The sequence below is a fragment of the Rhopalosiphum maidis genome, chromosome 3, assembly GCF_003676215.2.
Source record: "Rhopalosiphum maidis isolate BTI-1 chromosome 3, ASM367621v3, whole genome shotgun sequence".
Taxonomy (NCBI): Eukaryota; Metazoa; Arthropoda; class Insecta; order Hemiptera; family Aphididae; genus Rhopalosiphum; species Rhopalosiphum maidis.
Window position 1 is genome coordinate 46837000 of NC_040879.1, and position 21310 is coordinate 46858309.

Below are 21310 nucleotides of genomic sequence, written 5' to 3' on the forward strand. Positions count from 1 at the left end.
TACACTAACTTGACTGTTTGCAATTTATCTAACCACGTGTAACTTAATAGGTACGCTTAACATTATCCATCAAGTGTTCATTTAAACCGGAACTAACACAGCACCGTTCTTTTGGGTGATCGACGTTTGTGCTCCCTATAAATTCGTCGAAATTGATGCAGGTATGCAATAATATATAAATTACCTATACTAGTGAATAGACTAAAGCTCATTTTATATACATTATAGTATTCTACTGAATAAATTTTAATTCAATATACATAAAATGGCTATTGAGTGACACCCTACACGTTTATTCAGTTGTTTTCATCATATAGGTACACAATAACAAATAATTTTATAATATTTGATAGTACAGATGGACGTGTTGCATAATTTTATAAAGATTAATTAAGATGATAGATATTCAAATAATGTGCATATATTTAAATAAATACTATACCTACACAGTTTATGAAGTTACAAAAATATTGGTAAAACCAAGATTTGCAATTTTTATTACAATCAACAGATGATTTAATAAAAAAATAATATGGATATTAATTTTTTTAAATACTTAAAGACTATTAGTCTTTAAAATATTTTGAAATTTAAAACAATAAATTTAAATTTATTTTAGCTTTTAGTTTTTCTAGATTTTTTTGTTCATTTTTCAATGTCATCTCTTACTGTCTTTTAAGGTATTAAAGTTTTCCCGCTATAATAATAATATATGTTATTAATTATAACTTTAACGTTTTAATTATATAATTATTGACGATAAAACTACTATTGAGTTAGTAATAATATATTTAATGTAAATTACAACTAATCTATAAAAACAAATTTGCTCAAGTTTACGTAAAATTGACCGACATTTTTTACGGCAATACTTTTATCGCTAGATATTTACAGACTACAATGCGACGGTTGACGACGTTTACCGCCACTATGGTGTTGGTCGGAATTCTGGTGTCTGCTATAGGACGCCTGGCTCCATACGCTCCGAACTGGCCACACCGGTTGACTACGGCTACGTTGACGGCGTATGTGAATAAAACGTTCGGACCGTTGCAGCGGTGCTTGAAAGTGGCTGCCGACGACACCGCCGAGGCTGCCGCCATAGTGGCCATGCTCTACTCGCAGCGGGACAGCGACGGTGCGGGCGGACATCCGTCCTACGTGCAGGACGTCCCCGCTAGGACGATCGCGTTGGTCGCGTCTGGTAACGTTTCGGAGTTCTGTTCTGCCTACGTGGTTGTCGGACGTCATCTGGAAACGATCGATAAGTATTTCGAGTATTTCAGAAGTGATGCGGCCGAGAGGATGTTGGTGGTCGTCGTACAGGATAGAAAGTACATTAAGCCGTTTATCAAAGTAAGTTTAGCTTCTGTGTCCTTCGTCTCACCAAAACCACCGCCCACCCGCCGAAATTTGGCTACAATTAATTTTTGCATTAATACGTTTTGCGTTCATATGAGTTGGTAGGCACAGTCACATTTATATTATTATTTATATTATTTTCCAATGGGCTATATCTATTAGTCCTTATGAATTTTTTTTTCACGTGCCAGTATAGTATTTTGTTTTTAGAAAATAAATAAATGTATTAGCATTTAGCAATAATAAATATATTGTTAAATAAATCCATATCGACAAAACGTGATCATAAATCAATTTTAAAGTTCTTCCTTCCTGCTGTACGATGTATGTACATTGAATCATTTAGCACTATATTGATTATTTGTCGGGTGTAATAAATATTAGGTACGGAAGTATAAAAATAATAATTCTTAGATAGATTTCTACATGCAGCCTTAACAAATTTATTTATTTTTTTGGTTTGCTATATATTTTCCACCAGTACATTTAGATATAAAGAATAAAATTTTTTGCAAATTAAATTGATTAACTGTAATTGCTCATCATGTTAGTTAAACTTTTCTAATTTTTTTTTTTTTTTATATCATAATATTATACATTTTATCTAATTCAAACTAAATCTCATTATTATTTGGCACTGGAAAGCCGAATGATTAACAACCAAGTACAACGAACGGATCTGAAGCTTTCCATAGACATTTTAATATTGAGAAAGTATCTATATTGTGTATAATTTTTACGCAAACGAGTTGTAAAATGTATGCAAATAAATGATAATTTTAGTAAATTTGCGTAAACCTGGATCACCCACAAATTTTATTGTATATTTTAATATATTTTTGAACTATAAATACGGTATACTATAATATATTACACAGTTGTTACTTGTTTAATTAAGACGCCACCTGCATATGTGTTGTCTCTGTCTTACTAGCATACAATATCTATAATACATTTTATATTCACAATAATTCATTTTAGGTACTTTGTTATTTTTAAAATTAATGTGAATTGACATATCACACAATTTTATAGTAAGATTATTATCTAAAGCACATCAAAATATTTTGTTGATATTTTTATTACGAAGCAATAAGTTATTAGAATTTTAAAATTCATTAATTTATATTAACATTATTTAATACATAATATCGATAATTGGAAAAAATCCAATCTGCTTCAAAACGCGATAATAAAAATAAAAAATATTTGCAATCATTGTAAAACTAATATATCCGCATTCCTCGTTTGTATGAAGTACGTCAGTACGTGCTAGATAAACTAAAAAAGATATACCATAAAAAATAAAATGCTTAACTACTTTTAACTAACTTTAAAATTAAAACATTAAAAAATATTTAGAAAACACAGATAATATTGTTATATTTATAATTACCCTAATATTAACACTATAATTATGGTAAGTACTGAAAGTAAATGCTTGTTCAAACACTTCAAACAGAGACCACACATATTTTACGCATGATTAGTGTACCTAAAATTTAGCATTAATGGAAGATGTTTATACAATAAAGAAAAAATTTTCAAATTTTATTTTAATAATAATTACCTAATAGTTACTAAAATTATTTAATAAACCTACATAGTATATATATATAGGCTATAAATTATAATATTATTAAAAGTTTTTAAAAAATAAGTAAATATAATATTTTAATTTGTAACTGTTATAAATAATATTACCTAGTTAAATGTTATTTATCTATTGAATTTATATGTTGCATAATTTGTTATCTTAATTTAACATTTGGCTTTATAGGGACGACTTTTATCTTGGCAAATTACCCAAAATAACATATAATTTAGGTGAGCTTATATTATTTTATATATATGATTTAGGTGGAATTTTTGTGAACTTATATGTTTTTCTTACCATTTTTAGAAACTAAAGATTTTCAGCTAACAGTTATAGTTAAAAATATGAAGTAAATATTATAACAATTGTTATATAGGACATAAGTAAGTTCCTTCCCTAGCAACGTACATTTTGGTCCCATATAGTACGTATTCACAAGTTCACAACTCACTCACAAGGTACACCCATTTTTTTCTAACTATAGGTATCTATTATTCATTAATTTATACATTTTTCCAAACTTTACATCTAAATAATATATGCTCTATTCAAGTAAATTTTGAATCATTCACCAAAATGAATGACGCCCCTCTATCAGGTATAAATATAGGTAGTTATGAATCAGAAAAGACAATGATTTAACACATATTATTTAAATGTATATTACAATAGGTAACTATAAACTAGCTATCTATACCAATTATGCGTGTTGTAAAATATTGTTTACAATTTAAAAATAAAAATTCTTATTTAACGGTAACTGGTAGGTAGGAAACGCTACAAATTTTACGTTAGATGTTGTTATTATTTTTCAAATTTACAACAGCTTAATTGTGTTAAAATTGTGTTCAAGAAATTTTGTTTTAAAAAAAAACAATGTTATTTTATCATCTGAACGGTGGACGGTTTACCAATTTTTTATTTTTAACAATTTTTATTACTGAGCCTTTGTTTAAAGTCGATACTGAAGTTGTCAACATTTGTTTTACCGAAGGAATATCTTTTGTATTGGTCTTTGAATATTTATTCGATGGCTTTGGTTTTTGATTTTCTTGGTAGGTATTCTCTGGTTCTGGGATAATTATAGTTTTTTTCATATTTATCTTTGAACATATTTTATTCGAATTTGACTTATTTTTATCCAATTTAGTTTGCTCTATTTTTTGACTTGTATCAGATAATCTATCAAATATTTCAGCATTTCCCGAACGTGTCTGCAAATTTTGTAAGCGATCTCCACCTGGGCCTTGTTTTTTAATTAACGAAGACTGTCTGTTAATTGTTAAGTTCGACTAAATTGGAAAAGTTAAATAAATTTTTAAATTTTTAAATAAGTCATTTTCTATAGTTTACACAATAACAAGTCGATAACGTTTTATCGATATTTATATAATTAGATACGATGATTATCTTTATCATTGCCTACAATTATACAATGTATCTTAAACATTTAAGTATTATAGGTAACGATAACAGTTTTTTCTTATAGAATTAGTAATATTATGTTTAAAATCCGGCATTATAACATCACAATTATTTTACATTCACTTTAATGTTTAAAATTACGGTTTACGAAATAATATTACAAAATAAAATGTATTAGATAGGTACGCGAAAAATGTTTAATCTTATTATACAATTTAAATATTTGAAAAAGTAGGTACGAATACTACAAAGAATAACAATATAAATGACTCGTTTACGGTTTCAGTGGCGTAATTAGGAATTTGTCTTAGGGGGGATAGACATTTTTTTACACACAATATACTTAGATTTTCAAGTACAGTGGTGAGTGGTATCTGAGAATTCTATTTTATTAAAAATCCTTCTACTACTATATAGGTACACAAAATGTCAAAATGTATTAATAAATGTTGCTTTAAAATTCTATACAATTTAGTACCTATACAACATTATAATAAATTCTTCAAAATGTTAACATTGAATATATTAAAATTATATAATAATTATTAAAATATTAAATTTATTTTATTTGTAATATAATTTAATGTACATAGCTCTTTCTTTGTACTGTTTACAAAATAATTTCTAATATAGAAATATAATTAATAAACTAATAAATTGAAAATCCATTTCCTACATAACCTAGAAAAGAGAATAAGGAATTCAAATATGTTTTAAAAATTAATATCGGACTTTTGGTACTGAGTGAATTTTCTTTTTTTTGGATCTTCATGTAAAAACATTTTTTTATCGCAAAATTTCTGTAACGTGTGACTGCGCTTATGTACGTTATCGATTTCCAAGAATCTTAGCCGTAGTTTATGATTAATTACATAAAGCGTTCGGAGAACTCACGCACACTAATGATCAGTTACAACACACACAGTCACACATAACTCACGATAGATATCGAATATTGCCTAAATACAACCCCTTAAAAATGGTTCGCTTTCAACAGCCTTAAAGAAATCTTTAATCATGGTTTTTTCTTATTATCAGTGTTTTCCATATTCATACCTATTTGTAGTTTTATATAATGGATAGAATTTCTATTTAATATATTTTTTTGTGATGTCAGCACGACAAATCACATAATCCCATAAATTAATAAATATACATATTATATATTATACATATTATATACATATTATATATAGGCTCTGAGCCCTGGGGGGGATCTATCCCCTTCATCACCCCTTAATTACGCCCCTGTACGGTTTACACTGGTACTTTAAAACACTGACAATAACTTACTATTTGTTCGTTCTTGGATAAGGTGGTTATTGTTTTATTTCTTAGACATTTGTCAAACTCTCTCATTTTATATTCATACCCAGTATTCTTAATATCATAAAAGTATGCCTTTCGTAATAATCGATCTGCCGAGTACCTTTTGGATGGATCGTAAACTACCATATCTTTGATTAATTCATATGCCGGCCGGTATGGTTGGTACACTGAATGCAGTCCAACTCCAGCGATTCTTTCATTTCGTTTAATCTCGTATCGTGCGATGAATACGTCAGATTTATGTTTCTTGAATTTATTAATTAATCTTTGGTCTGGGCTGCCTAATACGTGGTCAACCTTTTCCATCTGATCATTTTCGTCTTGACCATCGAACAACGGGTGACCGGTGGCTATTTCATAAAGTACACATCCCGTAGCCCAAATATCCATCTTTGAATTGTACCAACCCCGTGTTAACAAGCATTCGGGTGAGCGATACCATCTAGTTGCCACGTACTCTGTGTACGGATGGCCACTAGTGTAATGACACGTAGTTCCAAAATCGCCAATTTTCAATAGCCTGTCCCGCGATCTTAGTAAAATGTTTTCTGGCTTGATATCCCTATGGATAAAGCCATTTTCGTGCAAATATTTTAAACCTTTATAAAACGTCCTAATTAATTATCATTGTTATTATTATTATAGTTTGTTAAAACAATTATACCTTCTAACATTTGATACATATAAGTTTTAATTCTATAATCTGATAGAGGACATTCTCCGTTTTCTATGATATTGTATAATGATTTTTTCATTAGTTCTGACACTAAAATAATTTTTCCTGTTTCTTTTTCGTGGTATGCGGCTTCTAGCATAATTAAAAATGGATGTTTTCCTACAGAGTTTGATACATTCACTTCGGATATAGAGTTCAATGTGTCAGCGTCAACTGTACATCCATAATTTTTTTTCAATACTTTTGCCGCATATTCTCGTCCGTTGTTTCGTTGTACACAAAGCCATACATCGGAAAACGTTCCTTCGCCAATTTTTTTCTTTAGATCAAATTTAGTATTAAAACTATTAGAATTGTCTTTACTAGAAAGTGGTACATTAAGTAACATTAGGTCGAATAAGACTTAAAATGTTAAACAAATATATTTTTATTAACTATTATGTACAATATTTCTACTTTATGCATAATACAAACATATTATACTACAATATATTATTGGTTTCTATACAAACACTGGAAATCGATATTTATTATTGTATATTTAAAAGCTATAGGCCAGAAATGTTAAATTTAAATTTATTTAAAATTTTAAAATTTATGTATAAAATAGGGCATAGATTTATTTGATTTTCTAATAGACTTTAAAATGAAATTCAAAATGAATAAAGAAATAAGATGAAAAATAGGTTGGCAAGTGGGTACCACTTCTGTTGAACATTAATATTTAATATATTTCGAATGGATCACTGTAATGGATGTATTAAATTTGAATTCAATAATATGTATAGTTGTAGGCTCAGTCTGTAGGTATAAAAAAATCGATTCTGAGCGAAGGCGGTTTCTCAACTTATATCACTAAATATATATTTCACGATATGTTTTTGGATAATGTTATCAAAGTCATTTATTTCACCATTAATGTTATGGCAGTTTGATTTGATTTTTGATTATAATATTATACATTTATTTTATTATTATTTAATTATAGTACAATAATATATATTTATACAAAAAATATTTTACGGATTTATACTATAAAACAGTGTGAATAGGTTCATATTATTAATAGATTTTAAAATTGATATAAATATTATTTTGAAAATATTGTTGAATGATACTATTATAATTGAATTCATAATATACGTAAACGTTTTAAGTTCTAACAAATAATGTTTTTGATTTATAACAAAATAATTAACATTGTTATTCATCATTAAAATTTAAAATATGTAATTTTGTTAAAATTTGAACTTCAAATATCTATAAAAAATAATTGCGTATATTTTTTAGGTTTTTACTTCCAGTATGAACTACTTACAAGGAGCTAAAGGAGTATTATTGTATTATACACTTTAAAACCTTAGCTTTAATAATTAAAGATTTTTTTATATTTTTATTAAAAAATACTTGTTACTTTAAAACTTCCGTGATTTTGAAAAATTTTGTAAAAAAAATTGAACTTCAGATGCAAATAAAATAAGCATGTCTATGTATTTTTGATAATAGTAAACATGCTAATACAAGAATAACTTATGTGGGATCTTGTATTTAAATCATTTATTAACAATTACTTATCGTATATACGGACAGTAGACACACAACAAAAAAACACTTCATTGTAAAATTAATACATTTATCACTCCGTTCAGAATCCAAAATTATTAATCAGTACAAAATTTAAAATAATTTATCAATCGTTGTATTATACTCGTTGATATATAAAATGGATATTACATTCAATGAATATATCTCGTAAGTTTATATTCATAATAATTATTAATTTTCTATTATTTATCACCTATTCAAATACTTTGTGGCTAGACTAATTGTATTAAATATTTATGTATTTACTAATGAGTAAATTCATTAATATTTAAGTTTGAAGTTTGTTTTATGAATTGCTTATTATTACTAGAAATTTCTTTTAATAATTTATAATTTAAGTAAGTATGCTAACTTTTGCGTTTTTCTATAAACTATTTACACATTTTACTAGGTAGTCATAATAATAGTAGTTTAAAGCCTCAAAGGTTACCCTGATAATATTTTTGACAGGAACAAAATTTTAAATATAATATATGTCATTTAAATGTTGTATGTATTAGGCATATAACAATTATAATATTTGTAATACTTGATACTTATATTAATAACATATATAACTCCGCAAAAAATCGGACTTAGGATAGGTACACATTACTATTTTCTATTTATATTATTACGAAAATAGCGCTCTAAATATTTAATGAAGTTGTATTTAATCAGTTATTACATTGTTTCAGTACTCACCCTCATACTTCAATTATAAAGATGTTATACTTATAAATGTATATCCACAAAAAGAATCAGTGTATCAAATGAGTATATACTTCAAAAAATTCGTTCCTATTTCCAAAAAACATGACCAATGGTTTAGACATGTAAGTACAATAAATATTTAAAATTTATTTAAAGTGACTATTTAGTATCTATTATATTATACATAGGTATAAAACTGTATAGTACATTATACGTGCATAGAATTAGAATAGTAACATTAATGTTGTAATTTCTCTTGTCAAATAAGTAGGATTTAAATATATGAATGGGTTTTATTTAAACCAATTATTACGGATACCTACCTACTCTTAGTGAAGTGACAAATAAGTTAGCTTAATAATTTATTTAATAGATTCTGAGCAAAGTATGTATATCAATTTTATACGGTTCAATCTTCAATATCAAGGTTTGTTTCTGGTAGTAAATTGTATTTATTTAATACTTTAAGAGATTAAAATTAAAAATCCTTTTAGAAAAGTATTTTTCAAAATATTTATGAAAAATAAAAGTGCAAAAATGGGAATGTTTACGCAAAAAATTTTTTGATCAAGCGATCTTATTTTTTGTCATAATTCAAAAATAAATAATCAAGACTGGAAATTTATACAAAATATCCAAGTAATCATTTATTAAACATTATTTAATTTTCAAAATATTGTGGCTCTTTTGTGTTATTTATAGTTATTTGATTTTTTTCAATTTATATGTGTATAACATTTTGTTTCAAAGTAAAAAACTTTTAAAATTTAAAATCAATTTTCTTGATGATTTTCTCACAGCAACTAAACACAGTCAACATTTTTTTTTATAAGCGTTCATAATTAACTTTTTACAAATTTTATTTAAATCATAAAAGCTTAAAAATTATTCTGAAGTATATAAAAGTAATTTTTTGACCTAAGGATCAAAAATTGTATTCCTTTATAGTTTATTAACTTGAAATAAAAAAAAAAAAAATAGTTCAGGGTAAAGTTACAATATTTTTTTATTAGTTAAGTTCAAAGTTGTATGAAATATTGAATATTGATATTGATATTAAAACGTATTATAACGTTTTATCGTAAATCTTTTTTTGTTATTTTATTATTATTCAATAATTAATACTAAAAATATGACTAGGTATATTAAAAATTTAAAACTATATCAAACATAATAATATATTAAGTATACTTTATGATAAACTCTTGCGGAATTAGAAATCTTAATAAAATACAATTATAAAATTGATTATTAATTAATAATATATTATAAATATATTAATATTTTATTATTATTATTTATATTTATAATTATTTATTATTAATTTTTATTAATTATTACAATAATTATTAGTACAATTTGCAATTATTATTGTTATATATATTATTATTATTATTTTATTAATAATTGTTTTTATACGATTTTATTAATATTAAAATATAATAATTACAACAGTAATGAAATAAAATATAAAATATAAAGTTGTAAAATCGTTTTGAGATACTGAAGACAGTAGACGATTTGCGTTGATGAAATTGAGTCCGCGGTACCAGGGTTGCATGTATTAGTCACTACCCATTATTTTAGTTTTGACGTTGTCGTTGCGTAGCAGCAGTATTCGTAGTTAAACAGTCATGAGACATGACTATCACCGCATACAATCCTATTACATATATTTCAATTCTTCGTGTCTTAAACGTTACTCAAAACGTCTCCAGAATGTTAGGTTAATGTTATCATAAGAATTTCTAAACGTATTGCTTAATATAACTTACTGATTGTGCTCATTAGGATTTGCTATTATAAATATTAAGAGCTTGTAACTAATATCAATTTGATATTCCAAATTATTATTATTAGATATTATTTTATTTTATACTTACTTAATATTTTAATTATTCTATAAATTATATCTAACTAATGATTTAATTGTACTATTTTTTTTAGTGTTTTTTTTTTTACTTATTTTAAAATTTAACTTTTAGCAAATTTATTACATATTTTCACAATATTTACTGCATGTTATATGGAATATTGTGCTATTTAATTTAATGCATAATTATAAATCCATCATTTTTTTTATAACATAATAATAATATATTGTTATGTTTAGATTTAGAAAAATAATGCCAAGAAATTTATTATTTTTTTTCCTATTTGTATATTTTTACCTTCAACTATTATCCTTTTCTTAGTATATAAATTATATTATAATACGTTTTACTTTTACAATTATTTATACAATTAATTTTAGGACTTGCAAGGAAAACAAAAAGTAAAAAACTTTCATAAGACCCGAATTAAGTTATTGGCTTACAACAATTCATTTTTTAGTAGTGTAATAAAAGAAAATGGAACGGGAAAAATAAGTGAGTATGTTATAAACAGATCATGCATAACCTAGTTTCCTAACCTTCCATGTGTACCTAGTTCATATATTATGGCAAAAGTTCGAACGTTTTTAAAGCTATTTCCGTCATAAAAATATTCAACTGTATAAAAATATAGTTTAATTTGAATTTTCTTTTATTAATTTTAGACGATAATATTACTTATACACAATAAATAAAAAAATTATAAACATTTATTTTGTTGTTAAATTTATTTATACTAATGTATATAATATATTAAGATGTCCAAGATGCCACTTTGAAGTGTCCTTCATTTGTTATAATTCGGACTTGCATATATTTTACCTCTTTAAAGAACATTTTTGTTCACATATTTGTACACAAGAATAGAATGTTCCAATATAAAAATAATAATAATTCGCGTAATAAAAATTTTATTTTTATAAAGAAATATATAACGGAAACACCTACATTGCTCTATGACTTATGGACACGCAAATAACCACAATGTACAATAACACTGTACGACACATTTTATCGTATTTTTTTTTTAATAAAATACAAGTTTTTAAATCTATTAATGATAAGATATCTAAAATCATAATCCCATATATGAAGTTGTACTACTGACTATACTGTTTGAACTTACGCTATAGATATAGGTATAGGTATATGAGGTTGTACTATACATCCATTTATAAAGTGCAGAATATAAACTCCAGTAAAAGATAAAAGTATATTTTAAAACAGGCTTATCGTATGGCGTCGAATGTAGTATATTTAAAGAAATCGCTACAAGATTGAATGTCACATGGGATACATACACGTCTGATGACAAAGATAAATGGGGGACTGTGTGGTCGAACAACACAATAACCGGTGGTGCACTCAAATGGTTGTACACTAAAAAAGTTGATGTGTCATTTTGTTCGCTTTGGACTGATCATATAAAATCAAAGTTCGTGGACATGTCTAAATTTTGGACATTAACGTGTTTAAAGTTTTTGGTCCCCAAGCCCCGGCCGCTGCGAGAAAAATGGGACTTGCTGTTTAAACCGTTTCCGTTAAGTTTGTGGTTATTAGTTTTATTTTCTGCGACATTGACAACATTTACAGTATGGATATTGGCTTGCGTTCAAAAAAAAATTGGCTATGAAAATATTAACGGTTAGTATTTATGTCACGTAATACAACCTTATCTTTACGTTTTAGACTTTTATAACTTAACACAATTACTTTTAAATATTAAGTTTATATGTAATGAATGCCGCTTATAACTTTATAAGACTCACGGATACAAGATTCAATCGCTATAAAAATCGGTTACACTCAAATTTTGATAGAAAAATGGTATCAAATAAACTATTTTGGTAAAATTAAAAAATACGAGTAAATTGGTTTTGAAAAACCAAACATTTGTAGTTTGTACTAATTTTAATGTACAAAATATAAGTACGAGCAATATATTTCCAGAATACTAATTGAAAATAAAAAACAAACTAATTTTTCTTATAATATATTAATATAATTATAATAAATAGATAATATTAACTAAATTTTAAATTAAAAAAATTATAAAATTAAAATTGTATTAGATACTACATACATCTGGTTTTATTTATAATAAGTTAAAATAATAATGAAAGATTAGTAATAATTATTTTTATTTAATAATATATAATATATTATGTAATTAAAGAAAAATATAATTAATAATTTCTATAAGATTCAATTGGTTATAAGACTCCCTGTGTGCTAGTCCTAAAATGAGTATTATATGCGGCATTCACTGTATATATTATATACATATATTTAAATTGTATATACAACGTACCAACTTGTTTTTTTTAGTATTTACTTCGCTTTCAACAACCATTTTTTGGATTATCGGAATGATGTTATTGACGAACAATCCACGTACTTATCGAATGGGACCTATTAGACATTTGATCAACTGGTGGTGTATATTTATATTCATTATGTCTACTTCGTTTTCCAGCATTCTTTATTCATTCATCACATCGTCCGAGTACACAGACATTGTTTTGGAAGTTGAAGACATGGTGAAAGCGAATTATCATTGGGGTCTTACGTACCCTCCTCCTTATAAGTATATACTTAAAATGCAGGTAAGATTGTAATGATGTTTATATGGTTGTGTATTGGGATAAAATTATCGATATTAATTTTAAATAATTGAAATATGTACTTAAAATATAATATACTAACGTGAACTTACGGTTCTTTTTTAACGCCTAAATTAATATAAACTATTTTCGTGTTGGTACGTGTAAGTTTTTTACGAGAACCATGGTTTTAATTAAAAATAATATTTCATTAATTATATACTGGCAAATAGGGCAGGTACATTAGAGACTTTCCACCTTTGCTCTCATCTATTACTAGGGCCTTGAGTGTACAGAAAACAATTATGTATTGTGTATTTGTGTATATTGTAGACTATAGTTTGTACCTATACATTTATAAATTATACAGTTTTCTAGGGCATACATTATCGATATTTTTCTCCGACATTATTAAAATGTTTAAACATTATACAAACTATTCAAGTTGTGCACTTTCTAAAAGTGATTAAGATAAGGTTTAGTTTATATTTTACAAAAATTTTGTAGTTTGTTCAAAAAAAAGTCCATTGTTTGTAAGTGTCCATTTGGAGAGGTTTAACCAGACGCGGTTCTAGGACTATATTTTTGTATTGGCAACAATAAATTTAAAATTAGGTTTTAACTGCGAAAAATATTCCTCATTTCCTCCCCTCCTCCCCACAAAATTATTTTAATAAAATATTTATGCTTATAGCTTCCACAAATACCTTAAATATTAGCAGTAGGTACATTATAGTATGTACCTTAAAATTTTTATATTAATTATAATAGGTAGGTAATAAAGTTTTTAAACATAAAAAAATAGAGTAATCCTTAGTTTTTAAGTAATTAAGTATAATTATATTTATTTAAATATATTTAAATTAAACCATAAAAAAAGTAATTCAGACTAATTTTTAAAAAAAATAGTAAAAGCTAAATTTGAAATTGGATTCATCTGTGTTTCATGCTTACAAATACTTCATGGCAGCAGTTGGATTTCTTAATCATTTGTTTGCGTTTTCTGTGTCATTTTGGTAATAGTGTAACTGTAAAAGTGTAAGGTTGCTTAATCGTGAACTCTTCATGGTAGATCTTAAATATGTCTTAACACGGCGTATGATAGAAAACTGCGTTAGGTTAGGTCAAGTTATAAAACATCTTATTTTTTATATAAATTACATTTTTAAAATAAGCGGCTTCAAAAGTTTTGGTATGGGCAGCTGCGCAGTGCCCACCTTACACATACGCTAGAACCGCCGCCACTGGGTATAACGTTATATAATATATAGTATTTACATGATAGATGAATCGTACAATCATGCATATAAACCTACATGAAATAAAACAAAACAATATTCTAATAGATAATTAATGTTTAGTAATCCAATATACGTAAATAAATAATTAATATTTTGATATCTCTCTTGTATAATTAGGTTATTAATACAATTTATTACTATGAATACTATGTATAGGTAATTGTTAGAATATTTTGAGCTCAAAATAAAAATAATATTAATTTATTAGTTATATCTTTTATTTAAAAAATATTGTTACCCAAACGTCGAGTAAAATAAATCCAATGTAAAAAAAATTATTTAATTTTAGCAAGTCTATAATCAGTATAATCTATGCTTCATGTATTTTTAGTTTAAAATAATATTGAATTAATTAAATTCACTTAAAATAACTGTTTACAATGTTCCTAAAGAAAAATGCTCTGAATGCCGCGTATTCACGTGAAATAAATACTTAAAATTATATTAGAATAATACTTGCGATGTATTTATTATAGACTAATAATTAACTTGTCAGTCAACTCAGTCTGTCGAACGTCTGTTAAAAATAACTTTATCAGCAGATTCATTACTGTGGAAACATAATACCTATTATAAATATTACACCAAGTCATATTATAATAAAATAGTAAGCAAAAAAATAAATATTCCCTTCACAAGCATAATTCGTTAATTATATAAATTGCTTTTAAAAACACAAACACTGTTTCATTTTATTAGAATTGTTTCCACGTGGAACTGGCTTTACGTAATATTTATATTACAACACATATTATTTTATTTGTATTCATTTGTAGAAGAAACAATGATGTATTCAAAAGTATCAAATATTACTCACCCCCTTAAAATGTTAATACCTAACTAATTAATGGAAATAAAAAACAGATACTTATTTGAATGTAAATAGTTGATAATTTAGACTTATAATAACATATAAAAATATAACACTATAAAAATAAGAAACTAAGCTTAAAACTGTAATATTTTTAACTATATGCTCATAAGCCATAATCCCATAACTAGCTTAAAAGTTTAAATTACAAATATATATATAAAAAAATAAGTGGGAAAACATAGATATTTTGACCTTACAATTAAATTTAATGTCAGCCCTCGTAAATTATAAATTACTTGAGCTGCATAGACGATATAGTGCATACCCTGTGAAAAATCTAAAAGTATTATGTCTGGCTTACCAGTTAACAATATGGTGCAACAATGCATTTTTAAGGAATTTTTACTAGGCGAAAAAAAATTCTTAAAATAAATTATCAACTACAGAACCTAATATAGAATAGTTTTATACTCGCCTCTCATAATTATTAAAAATAGATCATAATGCTAAAAATAAATGGTAAGACTTTGTAAAAAAGAATTATTTTTCATTTAAAAGAAGCCACAATATTAAATTATATTATAATCTAATTATTAACTTTTTTAATATTTGTATAATTAAGCACTTGTTTTACTATTTTTGTTCTGTAAATTTGAATAATCTGAAATAATCTGAATATGTTACAAAATTATGTTTAGGTAAACTTATTAATATATGATACTATTTTTCAAAAAAAAATGTTTGATGAATGAACGATTTTTATATATTTCTTCAATTTCTTAGTCTAGAAGATTGTAATATTGTTTCTTTATTGTTGAAAACTTAGCCACTGCTGGTTTGGATTCAAAATTTGCTGTTTCAGTACTGTTTAAACTTTAAAACTTTAACATCCTGCTATTAATTGTATCCTTCGAATATCAAGATTGTTTATAGTTTATTAATTTTAATAAACAGTATGGAATGATACAGCACGTTCTGCTCCACAACTATATGGTATAAGTGTGGCATATGCTTGTATTAATTTTGCATACAATTTTGTAGAGCTGCTTATTTTTAAATAATAATATAATTTTCCTGTTGGGTCTGTGATGAACACGGAAGTTAATCAGTTGCGTATAAACAAATAACTTCGTCTATTTTAAATTTTTTATAAAATTTTATTATAAAAAATATATCGTATCATTTATAGGCGAAAAAAGAATGCAATCAAAATCACAATGCAGTTATATACAAAATAATTATGCTGTATACCAACAATATCGTATAACCGTGAAGCGTGAGGCATGAACTGTGTCAGTCTACGGTACTACGCATGTAACAATGAATCGTTATTGATGATTATTTTTACACATATTGGAATTTTATATTTATTCTATCGTTAAAATTTTTTAAGAATTATTATAACTTATTTTCTCATATTCTATACTATAATAAATGCATTTTTTATTTATTATCGATAGTACGATAATATTATTATGTAGGTACTACAAATTAGTGTTCATTACCCAATTATTTTTTTTATATTATATAAAAATTATTCTATTAAAAATTGTGTGTCGTCCAGTCTTTAAAAATAAAGTTAACTAGGCGACAACATTTTTTCACTTGACGACATATATGTCGTCAAATTTACTAGTTTAAAAAATGCAGTGCAGTGTACATTATGCAACCGTGCAGCGGCCAGCGGGTCATACTGTCAAAGATACATAATAATATAATAATATATTGAAAATTATTTACGATAATCGACGAAACATTTTCGTTATCTATAAGCTATTTATTTAATATTTTTAAAAGCTTTCCGCGGCAGTGGAAATTAATGGCAACGACGATTATACATAGATATTAAATAGAATAATATACGATTTACATGAAATAAAAATAGTTTTCTGCAAAATAAATTACATATAATTATTTGTGTTGCAATGTTGAAATAATAAAATATCATGTTTAATTTTAACAGAAAGTGCCAGGCACACTAACCTATACATAGTAAGAATGAATTTCAATTTTCAATTTTTGTTGAGGGGCTAAAATAATATTTAGATTTTCACGAGGTGCGCCGGGAAATCATCTTGTGTCCTGGTGAGCCAGTACGAGCCAACTATATGTAGCTACTATAGATTTATTAAAAAAAAAATTGTTAATTAAATTATTGAAAACAAAACTTTTTTTACCAAAATGTACATATTTATTTATTTTTAATTGTGCTAAGGTTATAACACTGTGTTTTGCATAAAGAAATATAAAATATAATTATAAATTATATACGCTAGAAATATAAAAATTAAATTTATTTAATTTGTAATTATTATTAAAATAATATAAATATAAAAAATTTACGTGTACAGTGTACTTATTATTCATAAGTTGTTTTAATAATTAGTTTTGGTTGAGTCCGTTGAGATTTAAATTTATGTAAGGTTAGGTAAGTTTAGCTTATCTAAAGAAATTATATCAAATTCAAATGTCGTGTATAGAATAAGGCCAATTGAGCCAAGTACATTAAATATAGTATGGAATACTGTAAAGTTTCATATAAATGTCATATAATTCGTTAATAAAAACAAAATCATGATCCAATAAATGTTGTCATTGACGAGGAGTTTAAAACTTAAAAATTATGAAATACAATGTAGGTGAAATATAGGCATTTTAATTTAATAATTATATTTATATATTATATTATATGAATAATTTTTTTCCTGATATAAGCTAATAATGCATAAATATTCAAAATTAAACATTTTGGATTTAGAATCTTATAAGTTATTATAAATATATAATATAGGTACCTACAAAAAACATTTTAGGTCTTTTATAATTATATCTGTCATCTGACACTGCTATTCACTGAACAACCCATAATAAACGTATTACTTAAACCCAAGTCTAGAAGTTCCCAAGCCTTGACTCATAAATTATAATATAACAATATTTACAATATCGTATTATGGTCATATTCATACGAGTCGACAGAAAACGGTGAAAAATATGTAGGTACGTGAAATTGATTGATCTACTCTTTAGCGTATAACGACTATAGATACTACATTAATTCTTGCAAAGTTGCAATAGTTTAGAGTATAAAATTAAGAGTATGATTTCGCGAAATCATGCATAATCATTGCATGTCAAATGCAACATTTGGAATTGTTGCACTATTTCACCTACACTACAATAACCATTGTGTTTATGTTCCGATGTGTGCAAAATTTATTATGGCTTAATCGATTTCAAAGTTTTAAGACAACATGGGTAGGCCAACTTGACGATAAAAAAGTGTATTTTTTGATGAAAAGTGGACTTAGGTTGTAATTCTTACAAATCTCGATGCATCTTTTGATGTGCATTTCGAAATTTTAAAGCAACGATGGGCTACGTGAAGTTACCTATACCCACTTTTATTTTGTAACTCACAAATTCTGAGCGAATTCTCAAATTCTCACAGTTAACTTATAAAGTATCGGTGAAAACTTTGAGTAGTCGCTACGCTAAAGTGAGTGAACCAATTTCACGTACGTGAAAAACCTGCCAGTAGGTATAGACAATATATATATTTGCTTCTTGCGACATATATAGCTATTAAGCTTTAGTGCTATACCACAAATTATAAATAGGTATTAGTTAATATTATTATACTTGTTTCTACAACAATGTTGCATTTAGCGGATAGCTCTATAAATATTAATTAATAAAAACAACAATTTTTACTTGAAACTTTTGCAGAATCCGGTGCACGTGAAGTTCAGCAAGAGGTTCTTACCCGAACGTAGCGTGGACGACCGTATCAAGCGACTGAAGCGCGGCCGGTACGCAATTCTGTCCAAGTGCCTGTACGAGAAACACTTCATGGAATCGGAAGATGTGCCGGTGTCCATGCTGAACAACCTGCGAACGGGCCGGACGTGCATGAACCAGTTCTACATCGGGTTCGGGTTCGCCAAGCAGTCGCCGTACGTAAAACCGGCCAACTTGGTCATCCAGCGGATTTTCGAGAGTGGGCTGATCGACTATTGGCTGAGCCGAGTGACCGAGGTCCGCATATCGCCAGCCACGTTCGAGCAGGTGTACGAGATAAAGCCTCGCAGGGGCGGTAACCCGTCGCCGCTTAGCTACAAACAGTTCAAAGTCGTCATGGTCGTATGGATGGTCGGATGCGCGCTGTCGGCGGCTGTGTTTGCCGTCGAATGTCGGTACGGTCGTGGAGGCGCGAACCGATCGCGCCGCGTTTAATTGCTATATACTGTATATAGTCAGTAGTCACCCACATTAAATTAGTATTTTTCGGATTAAAACTTAAAAACACATTACTACTTCACGTCTATATCAAGTGTTAAACCTGGTTCTCATCGCGACTTGAATATTTGATCACATATACGAACAAATTTGGGGGAGGGATCTGGGGTTGGATGGGGCTCAAAAATTGTGTCCCCAAATGTAGAACACAATTTTTGCTTATGTACTCACGAATATAATATATTTCACGAGAACATGACGAATAACGAATACTGTGTATGGAAAACGGAAAAAAGTCTCCAGGGGGGGGGATTTGAAACATTTATGTTAAACATGTATGTATGGCACAGTCCATATTTTTTGTAAATTTTGCTACTATACACCACTTAGCTATTTTTTTTTTAGCATATATAGACAAATATATTTTAAAGGTTGTAACTAGTAAACATAAACTTTCTTTTGTCTGTTTTTCATTTATTATTGCACACAAAAATAGGTACTGGTATGACATACTTAAAACTATTGTGCGCCGGTTGTAGTTAAAGATTTATTTTTATATTTTAATCATACATGCGTTAATGGTAAATTTCACTCAGGTAGACCATGTTATTGTATCGAAATAGTTAAACATTTTAGTATCGTCGCATTACTCCATTATTTCCTCCTATGCCTGTATATTAACTTCGGGAGTGGTAAATTGGTTTCCCTGCAACGTCAAACGGTAAAATAGCATGATGGTGTTATAACCACATTGTATCTTGACACTTTATTAAATCCAGACCGGTAGTTGACGCTATAATATGTGCAGTCTAAATTAGATCACCCAGATGCTCCCGGGAAACCGTCATACCTTTAAATTGATAAGGATTAACATTTTTCAACAGGATATCAGCAGAAAATTTGTTTTCATTTCCAAATAGTTTATTACGGTTTTTGAGAAATCTTAGAGTGAAATCATATATTTTAAAAATTGTAGAGAATAATATTTTTGAGCAAAAATGTTTACATAATATATTTTATTGTTATCTAATTGTTTATTCAACTTTAAAAATAAAATTGAAAATTGTAAATTCAAATGAACATTACATTGTTTTAAGACAATATATTTAAACGAATAAAGATATGTCAAATCTTCAAAAATATTATTCTGTATTTTTTTTAATAAATGATTTTACTTTATATTTATTAAAAACTTAAAAAAAAATATCATGAAAAATAAATGATTTGTAAATGAGTCTAATGAGCGAAATGTCTAACATTGGCTCCTGACATTAAATAGAAGGTCTGAAGAGAGGTACACTCATTTTACTAAAATTATTTTATAAATGTTTTAAAAATATTATTATTTTATTTATTCAATATTATATAATTATTTTAAAATTATTATTATTTTACTAATGACAACCGATTACACTGAATTGTGATGTACGAAAATAGATGCGTAAACGCGTTCAATCGTCATGTATCTGCTATATTTATTTATTTATAAATTGACAATTTGTAGGAAGTAAGCAAATATATTATATAATAAGTAAGTTATCTTAGATAACTATTGAACTATAAAATGTATACATTATATTATTATTATATTAACTCCTATTATAAATTTATAAATTATATGTCAGATATCTTATGCTTATGCACATAGGCGCAAATAGGGGGACACTTAGGGGGTATTAGCACCCCCAGTTTAAAAAATAGCACCCTAAAATACTTTTTATAATATCACTATCAATAGCTATGCCCGGAAAATGAAGAGCTTAAGCACCCTCAATTTTTTTATTGAAATTGC

General features: G+C 26.7%; 2 protein-coding genes across 2 annotated transcripts; one reads left to right on the forward strand and one right to left on the reverse strand.

The window, feature by feature from the left end:
• The first annotated feature begins 900 nt into the window (after nucleotides 1–900).
• LOC113558742 lies at nucleotides 901–19652 on the forward strand. Its single transcript, XM_026964268.1, has 6 exons — nucleotides 901–1356; nucleotides 8672–8809; nucleotides 10942–11056; nucleotides 11789–12205; nucleotides 12890–13167; nucleotides 19009–19652. The coding sequence occupies exons 1-6, from the start codon at nucleotides 901–903 to the stop codon at nucleotides 19513–19515; spliced, it is 1911 nt and encodes a 636-aa protein (XP_026820069.1). The 3' UTR covers nucleotides 19516–19652.
• On the reverse strand, nucleotides 3847–6777 carry LOC113558743 (MAPK/MAK/MRK overlapping kinase-like). Its single transcript, XM_026964270.1, has 3 exons — nucleotides 6378–6777; nucleotides 5678–6312; nucleotides 3847–4251 (listed from the first exon to the last, which is right to left on the reverse strand). The coding sequence occupies exons 1-3, from the start codon at nucleotides 6775–6777 to the stop codon at nucleotides 3847–3849; spliced, it is 1440 nt and encodes a 479-aa protein (XP_026820071.1).
• Nucleotides 19653–21310: the final 1658 nt, after the last annotated feature.